The sequence below is a fragment of the Oncorhynchus mykiss genome, chromosome 30 (genome assembly GCF_057628025.1).
Source record: "Oncorhynchus mykiss isolate SJ-2025 chromosome 30, ASM5762802v1, whole genome shotgun sequence".
In the NCBI taxonomy this organism is placed as follows: Eukaryota; Metazoa; Chordata; class Actinopteri; order Salmoniformes; family Salmonidae; genus Oncorhynchus; species Oncorhynchus mykiss.
Genome location: NC_143051.1, coordinates 146151 through 163710, shown reverse-complemented (window position 1 = coordinate 163710; position 17560 = coordinate 146151). Strand labels below are relative to the sequence as shown.

Below are 17560 nucleotides of genomic sequence, written 5' to 3'. Positions count from 1 at the left end.
ACCTGTGATGGATTAGTGAAAAAGGATAACAGAATCCTGTCACGACAAGGCAGCTCTAGACATTCTTCTTCATTCATCTTCTCTTTTTTCTCTTGCTCTTCTCTCGTTACCTCCCAGTGTCCCAGAGAATTATTGACAGTGAGTTCTCTGATTTTGACTGCGAGGACGGGATCGGTGTCATAGCAGGTAACCAAACCACGACAAAACAGGTTTAATGGAGTTCCAATCCTAGCCATAGCCATGTACTCTATATCTATATCAAATGTCAATATCCCAGTCAAAATGTTATTACTTTTATTATCAGAAATTAGAACACATACCTCTACACATACATACTGTCTACACACAACAACAGAACAGCATCCATAGAATTCCATAAATCATAATAATGTAGAAGTCTCTTTACTTGGACACAATCAGTCCTGGGTTCCTATACTATTCTAAATATCCCAACCACTTTCACATACACTACCGTTCAAAAGTTTTGGGTCACTTAGAAATGTTCTTGTTTTTGAAAGAAAAGCTCATTTGTTCATTAAAATAACATCAAATTGATCAGAAATACAGTGTAGACATTGTTAATGTTGTAAATGACTATTGTTGCTGGAAACGGCAGATTTTGAATGGAATATCTATATAGGTGTACAGAGGCCCATTATCAGCAACCATCACTCCAGTGTTCCAATGGCACGTTGCGTTAACTAATCCAAGTTTATAATTTTAAAAGGCTAATTGATCATTAGAAAACCCTTTTGCAATTATGTTAGCACAGCTGAAAACTGTTGTGCTGATTATGGAGCAAATAAACTGGCCTTCTTAAGACTAGTTGAGTATCTGGAGCATCAGCATTTGTGGATTCGATTACAGGTTCAAAATGGCCAGAAACAAAGAACTTTCTTCTGAAATTCGTCAGTCTTTTCTTGTTCTGAGAAATGAAGGCTATTCCATGCGAGAAATTGCCAAGAAACTGAAGATCTCATACAGCGCTGTGTACTACTCCCTTCACAGAACAGCACAAACTGTCTCTAACCAGAATAGAAAAAGGAGTGGGAGGCCCCGGTGCACAACTGAGCAAGAGGGCAAGTACATTAGATTGTCTAGTTTGAGAAACAGACGCCCTCAAGAGAAACAGAAGTCCTCAAATGGCAGCTTCATTAAATAGTACCCGCAAAACACCAGTCTCAACGTCAACAGTGAAGAGGTGACACCGGGATGCTGGCCTTCCAGGCAGAGTTCCTCTGTCCAGTGTTTATGTTATTTTGCCCATCTTAATCTTTTTTTTTTTTTTTTTGCTGGCCTTGTTGGCAGAGTTGCAAAGAAAAAGCCATATCTCAGACTGGCCAATAAAAATAAAAGATTAAGATGGGCAAAAGAACAGACACCTGGACAGAGGAAGATTGGAAAAAAGTATTATGGAAAGACAAATCGAAGTTTGAGTTTGAGGAACATTCGTGAGATGAAAAAATGAAAAGATGCTGGAGGAGTGCTTGACGCCATCTGTCAAGCATGGTGGAGGCAATGTGATGGTCTCTGGGTGCTTTGATGGTGGTAAAGTGGGAGGTTTGTACAGGGTAAAGGGATCTTGAAGAAGGAGGAATATCACTCCATTTTGCAACGCCATGTCATACCCTGTGGACGCCGTTTAATTGGAGCCAATTTCCTCCTACAACAGGACAATGACCAAAAGCACAGCTCCAAACTATGCAATAACTATTTAGGGAAGAAACAGTCAGCTGGTGTTCTGTCTATAATGGAGTGGCCAGCACAGTCACCCGGATCTCAACCTTATTGAGCTGTGGTGGGAGCAGCTTGACCGTATGGTACGTAAGAAGTGCCCATCAAGCCAATCCAACTTGTGGAAGGTGCATCAGGAAGCATGGGGTGGAATCTCTTCAGATTACCTCAACAAATTGACAACTAGAAAGCCAAAGGTCTGCAAGGCTGTAATTGTGGCAAATGGAGGACTCTTTGATGAAAGCAAAGTTTGAAGGACACAATTATTATTTAAATAAAAAATCATTATTATAAACTTGTCAACGTCTTGACTATATTTCCTATTCATTTTGCAACTCATTTCATGCATGTCTTCATGGAAAGCAAGGACATTTCTAAGTGACCCCAAACTTTGAATAGTAGTGTACATTCCTAGCAATGAAAAGACAAATAATGTAACACTTCAAGGTTCATGGAAATACAGTGACAGTCTTAAACACAGCCGGGGGAAGCTCAATCTCCACTCCCTGTCTCTCCACGTCCACTCCCGATCCACTCCCTCTCTTTCCCCCTGCACTCCCTCTCTCTCTCCCCTCCCCTCCCCTCCCACTCTTCACTCTCTTTTCCCTCTGTATCCCCCTCCTATCCCCTCTCCCCCTCCACTCCCTCTTTCCCCTCCCTCTATTTCCCCCTCCAATTCCTCTCTTCTCCCTCCTATCCCTCAATGTCCCCCTCCACTCCCCCTCTCTCTCCCCCTTTCCTATCCTATCTCCCCCTCCACTCTCTCTCCCCCTCCTATCCCACTCTACCCCTTCAATCTGTTTTTTGCCGTCAACACCCTCTCTCCCCCAATCCAATCCCCCTCTCCAACTCCACTCACGTTCTCTGCCCCTCCACTCCCACTCTCTCCTCATCCTATCCCCCTCCAATCCCCCTCTCTCCCCTCCAATCCTCTCTCACCCTCCACTCCCTCTCTCTCTCCCTCCTACCTCTCTGCACCTCCACTCCCACTCTCTCCTCCTCCTATTCCCCTTCAATCCCTCTCTCTCCCCCTCCTATCCCCTCTCTCTCCCCCTCTACTCCCTCTCTTTCCCACTACAGCCCTCCTCTTCCCCTCCACTCTCTTTCTCTAGCCTTCCTTTCCCCTCCCCCTCTCCAACTCCACTCCCTCTCTTTCCCCCTCCACTAACTCTCTCTACCCTCCACTCCTCCTCTCTCCCACCCTATCCACCGCTATCCCTCCTCTCCCTTTCCACTCCCCCTCTCTCCCCCTCCTATCCCTTGTTCCCCTCCACTCCCTCTCTCTCCCCATCCTATCCCCTGTCTCCCTCTACTCCCTCTCTCCCCCTCCTATCCCCTTCAACCCCTCCACTCCCACTCTCTCCCCCTCCACTCCCTCTCTTCCCGATCTAATCACTCTCTCTACCACTCCATTCCCCCTTTCCCCCTCCACTCCATCTCTCTTCCCCTCTTCCCCCCTAGCCTGGTGGGTAGGAGCATTGGGCCAGTAACCGAAAGGTTGCTGAATCGAATTCCTGAGCTGACAAGATACAAATCTGTCGTTCTGCCCTTGAGCAAGGCAGTTAATCCACCGAAGACGTGGATGTGGATTAAGGCCGCGATCTAATCCCTCCTATCTCCCTCTCTGTCCCCATCCACTCCCTCTCTCCCATCTCTACTCCCCCTCCACTCCCTCTCTGTCCCCCTCCACTCCCTCTCTGTCCCCCTCCACTCCCTCTCTGTCCCCCTCCACTCCCTCTCTGTCCCCATCCACTCCCTCTCTCCCCCATCTAATCACTCTCTCCACCACTCCATTCCCCCTTTCCCCCTCCTCTCCCTCTTTCTCCACCTCCTATCACCTTTCCTCCTCTCCCTCGTTCTCCACCTCCTATCACCTTTCCTCCTCTCCCTCGTTCTCCACCTCCTATCACCTTTCCCCCTCCTCTCCCTCTTTCTCCACCTCCTATCACCTTTCCCCCTCCAATCTGTCTTTCTCTCCCCCCTAACCCCCTTTCCCACTCCTATCCCTCTATCCACTCACCCCCTCCACTCCTTCTCCTCCCCCTCCACTCCTCTTTCCCCCTCCACTCCCTATCTTACCCTCCAGACCCTCTCCCCCCTCTACTCCCTCTGTATCTCCCTCCATTCATCTCTCCCCCTCTAATCCCTTTCTCTCCCCCTCCACTACCATCCTGTCTCCCTCACCCTCCTTTCCCCCCTCTCCCTCCACTCCCTCTCTCTCCCCCTCCACTCCCTCTCTCTCTCCATCCACTCCCTCTCTATCCCCCTCCACTCTCCGGCTCTCCCCCTCCACTCCTTCTCTCTCCCCCTAATATCTCCTCTCCCCTCCCCTCCACGCCCTCTCTCTCCCAATCCACTCCCTCTATCTCCCCATTCACCCCCTCTCTCTCACCATTCACTCCCTCTCAATCCACCCCTATCCTCACTCCCCCTCCACACCCTCTCTCACTCCTTCTACTCCCCTCTCCCCCTCCATTGCCCCTCTTTGCCTGCACTCCCTCTCTCCCCCTCCACTCAATCTCTCTCCCTCAACTCCCTCTCTCCCCCTCCTTTCTCCTTTCACCCTCCATTCAATCTCTCTTCCTCCCCTATCCATTTCTCCCCAGTCACTCCCTCTTTCTCCCCCTCCTATCTCCTCACCTCCTCCACTCCCCCTCTCTCCCCCTTCCACTCCCTCTCTGCCCCCCTCCTATCCTACACTCATTCTCTCTCTCCCTCCACTCCCTCTCTCTCCACTTTCCCCCCTCTCCATAACCTCCTCTCCCTTCTCTCCCCGTCCTATCCTCCACTCCCTCTCACTACCCGTCTACTCCCTTCTCTCCCCGTCCTATCCTCCACTCCCTCTCACTACCCCTCCACTCCCTTCTCTCCTCGTCCTATCCTCCACTCCCTTCTCTCCCCGTCCTATCCTCCACTCCCTCTCACTACCCCTCCACTCCCTTCTCTCCTCGTCCTATCCTCCACTCCCTTCTCTCCTCGTCCTATCCTCCACTCCCTTCTCTCCCCGTCCTATCCTCCACTCCCTTCTCTCCCCGTCCTATCCTCCACTCCCTTCTCTCCCTGTCCTATCCTCCACTCCCTGTCACTACCCCTCCACTCCCTTCTCTCCTCGTCCTATCCTCCACTCCCTTCTCTCCCCGTCCTATCCTCCACTCCCTTTTCTCCCCGTCCTATCCTCCACTCCCTTCTCTCCCCGTCCTATCCTCCACTCCCTCTCACTACCCCTCCACTCCCTTCTCTCCCAGTCCTATCCTCCACTCCCTCTCACTACCCCTCAATTCCATTCTCTCCCAGTCCTATCATCCACTCCCTTCTCTCCCCCTCCTGTCCTACACTCTCTCTCTCCTAATCTCCACCTCCCCCTCTCCTACTCCACTCACTCTATTTCCCACTCCTATGCCTTCTTCCCTCAAATACCCTTCTCTCACCCTCCTATCCCCCTTTAACTCCCTATCTCCCCCTATCCTCCACTCCCTTCTCCCCCATTTAATCCCTCTCTTACCCACTAGTACTCTCTACCTCTCCGCTCTCTCATTCTCCCCTTCCACTCCCTCTCTCCCTTCAAACCCTCTCTCAATGCCTACATTCCCTCTCACTCTCCCTACCCTCCACTCTCTCGCTCTCAACCTTCCCTCCCTCTCTCTCCCCTTCCACTACCTTCTCTCCACTTCTTATCCTCCAATCAATCTCTCTACCCATCATATCCCCTGTCCCCCTCCTATCCCCTCTCCATTCCCTCTCTCTCCCTTCCGCTCTCCACTCTCTTTCCCACCCCAGTCCCTTCTTCCCCCCAAATCGCCGTCCAACCTCTCTCCCCCTCCACTCCCTCGCTCTCCCCCTCCTATCCCCTACTCATCCCCCACTCCCTCTCTCTCCCCCTCCACTCCCTTTCTCTCCCCCTCCAATCCCCTTCTCACCCCCCACTCCCTCTCTCTCCCCCTCCTATCCCTCTCCCTTCCCCACTCCTGCTCTCTCCAATCCCTCTCTCTCCACTCTCTTTCCCACCCCAGTCCCTTCTTCCCCCCCAAATCGCCCTCCAACCTCTCTCCCCCTCCACTCCCTCGCTCTCCCCCTCCTATCCCCTACTCATCCCCCACTCCCTCTCTCTCGCCCCTCCACTCCCTTTCTCTCCCCCTCCAATCCCCTTCTCACCCCCCACTCCCTCTCTCTCCCCCTCCACTCCCTTTCTCTCACCCTCCTATCCCCTACTCACCCCCCACTCCCTCTCTCTCCCCCTCCTTTCCCCTTCTCCCCCTCCACTCCCTCTCTCTCCCCCTCCACTCCCTTTCTCTCCCCCTCCTATCCCCTTCTCCCCCTCCACTCCCTCTCTCTCCCCCTCCTATCCCCTTCTCCCCCTCCACTCCCTCTCTCTCCCCCTCCACTCCCTTTCTCTCCCCCTCCTATCCCCTTCTCACCCTCCACTCCCTCTCTCTCCCCCTCCTATCCCCTTCTCCCCCTCCACTCCCTCTCTCTCCCCCTCCACTCCCTCTCTCTCCCCCTCCTATCCCCTTCTCCCCCTCCACTCCCTCTCTCTCCCCTCCTATCCCCTTCTTACCCTCCACTCCCTTCTCTCCCCCTCCACTCCCTCTCTCCCTCCTCTAACCTGTCTGTCCTCTCCTCCCCAGACTTCCTCCTCTAAACTGTCTGTCTGTCTGTCTGTCTGTCCTCTCCTCCCCAGACTTCCTCCTCTAACCTGTCTGTCCTCTCCTCCCCAGACTTCCTCCTCTAACCTGTCTGTCTGTCCTCTCCTTCCCAGACTACAGACACAACGGCAGGGACTTCCAGAGCTCCACGCTGTCTGTTCCAGAACAGGTCATGTCCTCCAACTACACCTCCCACTCTGACATGGCCAGGACCTGGTCAAGGTCGCCAAGTCTTCCCCCTCCACAGAGGTACAGTAAACCAATCCTAACTCTAACCCTAACCCTAACCTCCCAGTCTGCCAAGGTCAAGACCCAATCACAGTCGTTCAGTGTTCACCCTCCACAGGGGTACAGTAATCCAACCCAAACCCTAACCCTAACCCAAACCTAACCCCAATCCCTAACCCTAACCCCTAACCCTAACCCAACCCTAACCCTAACCCCTAACCCTAACCCCAACCTTAACCCCAACCCCAACCCTAACCTCCCAGTCTGCCAAGGTCAAGACCCAATCACAGTCGTTCAGTGTTCACCCTCCACAGAGGCACAGTAATCCAAACCAAACCCTAACCCTAACCCAAACCCAAACCCAAACCTCAACCCCTAACCCTAACCCTAACCCTAACCCTAACCCTAACCCAACCCTAACCCTAACCCTAACCCCAACCCTAACCATAACCCCAACCCCAACTCAAACAGCTTTTTCTATGTCCCATTTAGTCGGAGTTTGGACCACGGCATGCGAGGGGGACCGCTTTCTTTTAGCTCAGGTCGGATGGACCGGCATCGCTTGTCTGAAGACTGCTACTCACCAGACAGGTACAAAAACCATGCACACTATGTAGCCTACGCAGCTACGCATCCATAAACAATATGTAGCCTACACAGCTACGCATCCATACACACGATGTAGTCTACACGGCTACGCATCCATACACACGATGTAGTCTACACGGCTACGCATCCATACACACTATGTAGCCTACACATCTACGCATCCATACACACTATGTAGCCTACACAGCTACGCATCCATACACACTATGCAGCCTACACAGCTACGCATCCATACACACTATGTAGCCTACACAGCTACGCATTCATACACACTATGTAGCCTACACAGCTACACATCATACACACTATGTGAACACTGAACGACTGTGATTGGGTCTTGACCTTGGCAAACTGGGAGGTTAGAGTTAGGGTTGGGGTTAGGGTTAGGGTTAGGGGGGGTTACTGTACCTCTGTGGAGGGTGAACACTAAACGACTGTGACTGGGTCCTGGTCTTGGCAGACCGGGAGGTTAGGGTTAGGGTTAGGGTTAGGATTGGATTACTGTACCTCTGTGGAGGGGGAAGACTTGGCGACCTTAACCAGGTCCTGGCCATGTCAGAGTGGGAGGTGTAGTTGGAGGACATGACCTGTTCTGGAACATACAAACTATGTAGTCTACACAGCTATGCATCCATACACACTATGTAGTCTACACAGCTATGCATCCATACACACGATGTAGCCTACACAGCTACGTATCCATACACACTATTAGCCCACACAGCTACGCATCCATACACACTATGTAGAAACCAAACCATACACACTATGTTGAAACCAGACACATTGTAGTCTGTGTGAATAGTTACTTTTTCACAGCAACATTAATCTAGAATGAACAGAGAAGCTGATGACTGTAGTTTTTAATCAAACAGAAGACCAGGTTCGCCCCTTTCTCCCCCTACACCCTGAGATCAAACAGACGACCAGGGTCTCCCCCTTTCTCCCCCTACACCCTGAGATCAAACAGAAGACCAGGGTCTCCCCCTTTCTCCCCCTATACCCTGAGATCAAACAGAAGACCAGGGTCGCCCACTTTCTCCCCTACACCCTGAGATCTTACAGAAAACCAGGGTCGCCCCCTTTCTCCCCCTATACCCTGAGATCAAACAGAGGACCAGGTTCGCCCCCTTTCTCCTCTACACCCTGAGATCTGTGTCAAACAGACCTGGGACAAATACCTAAGCGGTTCTTGATTTAGTTTCCTAATACAATGGTACAAATACAATGGAACCATTGGTAGGGTGTTAGGTGACGAACCAAAACAATGGAACCAATACAATGGAACCAATAGATGGAACCAATACAATGGAACCAATACAATGGAACCAATACAATGTAACCAGTACAATGGAACCAATACAATGAAACCAGTACAATGGAACCAGTACAATGGAACCAATACAATGGAACCAGTACAATGGAACCAATACAATGGAACCAGTACAATGGAACCAATATAACGGAACCAATAGATGGAACCAATACAATGGAACCAATACAATGGAACCAATACAATGGAACCAGTACAATGGAACCAATACAATGGAACCAGTACAATGGAACCAGTACAATGGAACCAATACAATGGAACCAGTACAATGGAACCAATACAATGGAACCAGTACAATGGAACCAATACAATGGAACCAGTACAATGGAACCAATACAATGGAACCAATACAATGGAACCAATACAATGGAACCAATACAACGGAACCAGTACAACGGAACCAATACAACGGAACCAATACAATGGAACCAATACAATGGAACCAGTACAATGGAACCAATACAATGGAACCAGTACAATGGAACCAGTACAATTGAACCAGTACAATGGAACCAGTACAATGGAACCAATACAATGGAACCAATACAACGGAACCAGTACAATGGAACCAATACAACAGAACCAATACAATGGAACCAATACAATGGAACCAGTACAATGGAACCAATACAATGGAACCAGTACAATGGAACCAATACAATGGAACCAGTACAATGGAACCAATACAATGGAACCAATACAATGGAACCAGTACAATGGAACCAATACAATGGAACCAGTACAATGGAACCAATACAATGGAACCTGTACAATGGAACCAATACAATGGAACCAGTACAATGGAACCAATACAATGGAACTAATAAAATGGAACCAATACAATGGAACCAGTACAATGGAACGCATACAATGGAACCAGTACAATGGAACCAATACAATGGAACCAATACAATGGAACCAGTACAATGGAACCAGCACAATGGAACCCTTACAATGGAACCAGTACAATGGAACCAATACAATGGAACCAGTACAATAGAACCAATATAATGGAACCAGTACAATTGAACCAATACAATGGAACCAATACAATGGAACCAGTACATTGGAACCAATACAATGGAACCAATACAATGGAACCAGTACAATGGAACCAATACAATGGAACCAATAGATGGAACCAATACAGTGGAACCAATACAATGGAACCAATAGATGGAACCAATACAATGGAACCAATACAATGGAACCAATAGATGGAACCAATACAATGGAACCAATACAATAGACCCAACAGAATGGTACCAATGGTAGGGTTATAGGTGACGAACCAATAGAATGGAACCAATACAATGGAACCAGTACAATGGAACCAATACAATGGAACCAATATAATGGAACCAATACTTACAAAGCATGTAGAGGTCTGTAATTTTTTATCATAGGTACACTTCAACTGTGAGAGACTGAATCTAATACAAAAATCCAGAAAATCACATTGTATGATTTTTAAGTAAAAACAATTCTGCACAAAGACATGGGGAAAACAGAGGGTTAAATACACAATAAATAATGAGAGAAATGAAAACCAGGGGTTAGGAAAACAAGACACAACAAATGGAAAATTAAAATGGATTGACGATGGCTAGAAGACCGGTGACGCCGACCGCCGCCCAAACAAGGAGAGGAACCGACCTCGGTGGAAGTCGTGACAATTGAGGGCTCTTTGATATTGCACGGTACTGTCTTTCCAAGCTAGTCAGAAGACTTCCAGTTTGGTGGAGCACCATTTCCCTTCCAATTTTCTGGAAGCTTGCTTCAGAGCTTGCGTATTTTCTGTATATCAGGGAGCTAGTTTCTTGTGATAAATGTTTTCTTGTTTTTAGAGGTGCAACTGCATCTAAGGTATTACACAAGGTTCAATTTAGTTCCTCAATTAGGTTGTTAACTGATTTTTGTAATCTGTCGTCCTTGGGTAGGTGGAGGGAGTCTGGAAGGGCATCTAGGAATCTTTGGGTTGTCTGAAATATCATAGCACGACTTTTGATGATCCTTGGTTGGGGTCTAAGCAGATTATTTGTTGCAATTGCAAATGTAATAAAATGGTGGTTCGATAGTCCAGGATTATAAGGAAAAAACATTACGATCCACAATATTTATTCCATGGGACAAAACTAGGTACAGAGTATGACGGTGGCGGTGAGTAGGTCTGGAGACATGTTGGAAAAAACCCACTGAGTCGATGATGGCTCCGAAGGCCTTTTGGATTGGGTATTTGGAGTTTTCCATGTGAATATTAAAGTCATCAAAAATTTGAATATTATCTGCCATGACTATAAGGTCCGATAGGAATTCAGGGAACTCAGTGAGGAACGCTGTATACAGTCCAGGAGCCCGGTAAACAGTAGCTATAAAAAGTGATTGAGTAGGCTCGATAGATTTCATGACTAGAAGCTCAAAAGACGAAAACGCAGTCCTTAAACAAAAAGTGTTACATTTTCTATCGTAAATGTTAGCAACACGTGCGGAGGATGTGGTCACTAGTGTAACCAGGAGGAGATGCCACATATAACATAGTAAATTAATGAGGATTAAGACATGTTTCAATCAGGCCAATCACACATATTTTTTCTTGTTACCCCTTTTTCCCCTCAATTTCGTGATATCCAATTGGTAGTTACAGTCTTGTTCCATAGCTACAACTCCCATACGGAGCCGTGTGTCCTCCAAAACACAAACCAGCCAAACTGCACTGCTTCTTGACACAAAGTCGGCTTAACCCGGCTGGCGAGCGTGTCAGCGTGCATTGCGCCTGGCCCGCCACAGGAGTCACTAGATGGGACAAGAACATCATGTCGGCCAAACCCTCCTCTAACCCGGACGACGCTGGGCCAATTGTACACTGCCCCATGGGTCTCCTGGTCGCGGCTGGCTCCGACCGAACCTGGACACGAACCAGGATCTCTAGTAGCACAGCTAGCACCTTAGACGACTGCGCCACTCGGGAGGCCAAGTAGCCCTATTTTGAGATGTGAGATATCACAATCTCTTTCAATAATTAGAGGAATGGAGGAGGTCTTGATTCCATTCACACCGCCATGTTTAGTTTTGCACAAACTAGATTGAGGCAAGACACGGTCTCAATGGGGATAGCTGAGCTGACTACACTGACTATGCTAGTGGCACACTCCACTAAGCTGGCAGGCTGGCTGACAGCCTGCTGCCTGGCCTGTACTCTATCTCATTGTTGAGCTAGAGGAGTTAGAGCCCTGTCGTAGATAAGATGAGAGCACCCCTCCAGCTAGGATGGAGTCCGTCACTCTTCAGCAGGCCAGGCTCGGTCCTGTTTGTGGAGGGGCAGAAAACAGTTTTCAACCAGCGATTGAGTTGTGTGACTCTGCTATGGAGCTCATCACTCCCCCTAACTGGGAGGGGGGCAGAGACAATTACTTGATGCCGACAAATCTTTCTAGCTAATTTACACACTGAAGCTATGTTGTGCTTGGTGATCTCTGACTGTTTCATCCGAACATCGTCGGTGCTGACGTGGATAACAATATCTCTATACTCTCTACACTCACCAGTTTTAGCCTTAGCCAGCACCCTCTTCAGATTAGCCTTAACATCGGTAGCCCTGCCCCCTGGTAAACAGTTTATGATCGCTGGATTATTATTTTTAAGTCTAATACTGCGGGTAATGGAGTCGCCAATGACTAGGGTTTTCAATTTGTCAGAGCTAATGGTGGGAGGCTTCGGCGTCTCAGACCCTGTAACAGGTGGAGGAGAGACCAGAGAAGCGTCCTGTCCCATAAAGACGAACCTTAGGTCCAGGACTAACACCTCTCTGTCCAACAGGATGAACACTTACTTGGTCCAAACAAGCACAACCGGTTCCCCAGTGTCTCATCAAAGAGGACGGCAGCTACCCAACGTCCCATCCAAGGGCTCACTGGATCGAAGTGAGTAAACCAGCTTTCTCTGCAAGGATGTTTCTTCATCAAAACTTTCTGTGGAGAGAAAATACAACTTCTCTGCATCCACAACATTCTGCTCTTCAAAGTTAGTCAGTGAATTGTTTCTCTCCAATATCTCAAGTCAGACAGTGTCTTTCCCATCAACATACTGTACAATATAAATCACTTTTAGACCATGTTAGTACCATGTAGTAGTTGTCACTACTAGACCATGTTAGTTCCATGTAGTAGTTGTCACTACTAGACCATGTTAGTTCCATGTAGTAGAATACAGTACGAGACCAAGTTACCACCATGTAGTAGTTGTCACTACTCGACCATGTTACTGCCATATAGTAGAATACAGTACTAGACCATGTTACCACCAGGTAGTAGTAGTTACTACTAGACCATGTTACCACCATGTAGTAGTTGTCACTACTAGACCATGTTAGTTCCATGTAGTAGAATACAGTACGAGACCAAGTTACCACCATGTAGTAGTTGTCACTACTAGACCATGTTACTGCTATGTAGGAGAATACAGTACTAGACCATGTAACCACCATGTAGTAGTAGTTACTACTAGACCATGTTACCACCATGTAGTAGTTGTCACTACTAGACCATGTTAGTTCCATGTAGTAGAATACAGTACTAGACCATGTTACTACCATGTAGTAGAATACAGTACTAGAACATGTTACTACCATGTAGTAGAATAGAGTACTAGACCATGTTACCACCATGTAGTAGAATAGAGTACTAGACCATGTTACCACCATGTAGTAGAATAGAGTACTAGACCATGTTACTACCATGTAGTAGTTGTCACAACTAGACCATGTTACCACCATGTAGTAGTTGTCACAACTAGACCATGTTACCACCATGTAGTAGAATACAGTACTAGACCATGTTACCACCATGTAGTAGAATACAGTACTAGACCATGTTACCACCATGTAGTAGAATACAGTACAAGACCATGTTACCACCATGTAGTAGAATACAGTACTAGACCATGTTACTACCATGTAGTAGAATACAGTACTAGAACATGTTACCACCATGTAGTAGAATACAGTACTAGACCATGTTAGTACCATGTAGTAGAATACAGTACTAGACCATGTTACTACCATGTAGTAGAATACAGTACTAGGCCATGTTACTACTATGTAGTAGTTGTCACAACTAGACCATGTTACTACTATGTAGTAGTTGTCACAACTAGACCATGTTACTACTATGTAGTAGTTGTCACAACTAGACCATGTTACTACTATGTAGTAGTTGTCACAACTAGACCATGTTACTACTATGTAGTAGTTGTCACAACTAGACCATGCTACCACCATGTAGTAGAATACAGTACTAGACCATGTTACTACTATGTAGTAGTTGTCACAACTAGACCATGTTACTACTATGTAGTAGTTGTAACAACTAGACTATGTTACCACCATGTAGTAGAAAACAGTACTAGACCATGTTACTACCATGTAGTAGAATACAGTACTAGACCATGTTACTAACATGTAGTAGAATACAGTACTAGACCATGTTACCACCATGTAGTAGTTGTCACAACTAGACCATTTTACTACTATGTAGTAGTTGTCACTACTAGACCATGTTACTACTATGTAGTAGAATACAGTACTATACCATGTTACCACCATGTAGTAGAATACAGTACTAGGCCATGTTACTACTATATAGTAGTTGTCACAACTAGACCATGTTACTACTATGTAGTAGTTGTCACAACTAGACCATGTAACTACTATGTAGTAGTTGTCACAACTAGACCATGTTACCACCATGTAGTAGAATACAGTACTAGACCATGTTACTACCATGTAGTAGAATACAGTACTAGACCATGTTACTACCATGTAGTAGAATACAGTACTAGACCATGTTACTACTATGTAGTAGTTGTCACAACTAGACCATGTTACTACTATGTAGTAGTTGTCACAACTAGACCATGTTACTACTATGTAGTAGAATACAGTACTATACCATGTTACCACCATGTAGTAGAATACAGTACTAGACCATGTTACTACCATGTACAGTACTAGCCCATGGTACTACTATGTAGTAGTTGTCAAAACTAGACCATGTTACTACTATGTAGTAGTTGTCAAAACTAGACCATGTTACTGCTATGTAGTAGTTGTCACAACTAGACCATGTTACTACTATGTAGTAGTTGTCACAACTAGACCATGTTACCACCATGTAGTAGAATACAGTACTAGACCATGTTACTACCATGTAGTAGAATACAGTACTAGACCATGTTACTACTACGTAGTAGTTGTCACAACTAGACCATGTTACTACTATGTAGTAGTTGTCACAACTAGACCATGTTACCACCACGTAGTAGAATACAGTACTAGACCATGTTACTACCATGTAGTAGAATACAGTACTAGGCCATGTTACTACTATATAGTAGTTGTCACAACTAGACCATGTTACTACTATGTAGTAGTTGTCACAACTAGACCATGTAACTACTTTGTAGTAGTTGTCACAACTAGACCATGTTACCACCATGTAGTAGAATACAGTACTAGACCATGTTACTACCATGTAGTAGAATACAGTACTAGACCATGTTACTACTATGTAGTAGTTGTCACAACTAGACCATGTTACTACTATGTAGTAGTTGTCACAACTAGACCATGTTACTACTATGTAGTAGAATACAGTACTATACCATGTTACCACCATGTAGTAGAATACAGTACTAGACCATGTTACTACCATGTACAGTACTAGACCATGGTACTACTATGTAGTAGTTGTCAAAACTAGACCATGTTACTACTATGTAGTAGTTGTCACAACTAGACCATGTTACTGCTATGTAGTAGTTGTCACAACTAGACCATGTTACTACTATGTAGTAGTTGTCACAACTAGACCATGTTACCACCATGTAGTAGTATACAGTACTAGACCATGTTACTACTATGTAGTAGTTGTCACAACTAGACCATGTTCATACTATGTAGTAGTTGTCACAACTAGACCATTTTACTACCATGTAGTAGAATACAGTATTAGGCCATGTTACTACGATGTAGTAGAGTACAGTACTAGACCATGTTACCACCATGTAGTAGAATACAGTACTAGACCATGTTACTACCATGTAGTAGAATACAGTACTAGACCATGTTACTACCATGTAGTAGTTGTCACAACTAGACCATGTTACTACTTACTACTATGTAGTAGTTGTCACAACTAGACCATGTTACCACCATGTAGTAGAATACAGTACTAGACCATGTTACTACTATGTAGTAGTTGTCACAACTAGACCATGTTCATACTATGTAGTAGTTGTCACAACTAGACCATGTTACTACCATGTAGTAGAATACAGTATTAGGCCATGTTACTACGATGTAGTAGAATACAGTACTAGACCATGTTACCACCATGTAGTAGAATAAAATACTAGACCATGTTACTACTATGTAGTACATGTCACAAGTAGACCATGTTACCACCATGTAGTAGAATACAGTACTAGACCATGTTACTACTATGTAGTAGTTGTCACAACTAGACCATGTTACTACTATGTAGTAGTTGTCACAACTAGACCATGTTACTACTTACTATTATGTAGTAGTTGTCACAACTAGACCATGTTACCACCATGTAGTAGAATACAGTACTTGACAGTGTTACTACGATGTAGTAGATGTCACAACTAGACCATGTTACCACCATGTAGTAGAATACAGTACTAGACCATGTTACTACTCTGTAGTAGTTGTCACAACTAGACCATGTTACTACTTACTACTATGTAGTAGTTGTCACAACTAGACCATGTTACCACCATGTAGTAGAATACAGTACTAGACCATGTTACTATCATGTAGTAGAATACAGTACTAGACCATGTTACCACCATGTAGTAGAATACAGTACTAGACCATGTTACTACTATGTAGTAGTTGTCACAACTAGACCATGTTAATACTATGTAGTAGTTGTCACAACTATACCATGTTAATACTATGTAGTAGTTGTCACAACTAGACCATGTTACTACCATGTAGTAGAATACAGTATTAGACCTCGTTACTACCATGTAGTAGAATACAGTACTAGACCATGTTACCACCATGTAGCAGAATAGAGTACTAGACCATGTTAATACTATGTAGTAGTTGTCACAACTAGACCATGTTAATACTATGTAGTAGTTGTCACAACTAGACCATGTTACTACCATGTAGTAGAATACAGTACTAGACCATGTTACCACCATGTAGTAGAATACAGTACTAGGCCATGTTACTACCATGTAGTAGAATACAGTACTAGGCCATGTTACTACCATGTAGTAGAATACAGTACTAGACCATGTTACCACCATGTAGCAGAATAGAGTACTAGACCATGTTACTACTATGTAGTAGATGTCACAACTAGACCATGTTACCACCATGTAGTAGAATACAGTACTAGACCATGTTACTACTATGTAGTAGTTGTCACAACTAGACCATGTTACTACTTACTACTATGTAGTAGTTGTCACAACTAGACCACGTTAACACCATGTAGTAGAATACAGTACTAGACCATGTTACTACTATGTAGTAGTTGTCACAACTAGACCATGTTACTACTATGTAGTAGAATACAGTATTAGACCATGTTACCACCATGTAGTAGAATACAGTACTAGACCATGTTACTACCATGTAGTAGAATACAGTACTAGACCATGTTACCACCATGTAGTAGAATACAGTACTAGACCATGTTACTACCATGTAGTAGAATACAGTACTAGACCATGTTGCCACCAAGTAGTATAATACAGTACTAGACCATGTTACTACTATGTAGTAGAATACAGTACTAGACCATGTTACTACCATGTAGCAGTTGTCACTACTAGACCATGTTACTACCATGTAGTAGAATACAGTACTAGACCATGTTACTACCATGTAGTAGAATACAGTACTAGACCATGTTACCACCATGTAGTATAATACATTACTAGACCATGTTACTACTCTGTAGTAGTTGTCACAACT

The 17560-nt window shown here is 45.4% G+C and overlaps 1 protein-coding gene across 2 annotated transcripts in view; it reads left to right on the top strand.

Annotated features, from left to right (window-relative positions):
* The window catches only part of LOC110489349 (regulating synaptic membrane exocytosis protein 2), a 263080-nt gene that overhangs the window by 172802 nt on the left and 72718 nt on the right, over positions 1-17560 (top strand). For both annotated transcript variants that reach the window (XM_090228498.1, XM_090228499.1), the window contains exons 11-14: positions 118-186; positions 6491-6626; positions 7098-7196; positions 12364-12467. In XM_090228498.1, the coding sequence (XP_090084624.1) occupies positions 118-186; positions 6491-6626; positions 7098-7196; positions 12364-12467 (408 nt within the window). The remainder of the gene's footprint in view (positions 1-117; positions 187-6490; positions 6627-7097; positions 7197-12363; positions 12468-17560) is intronic.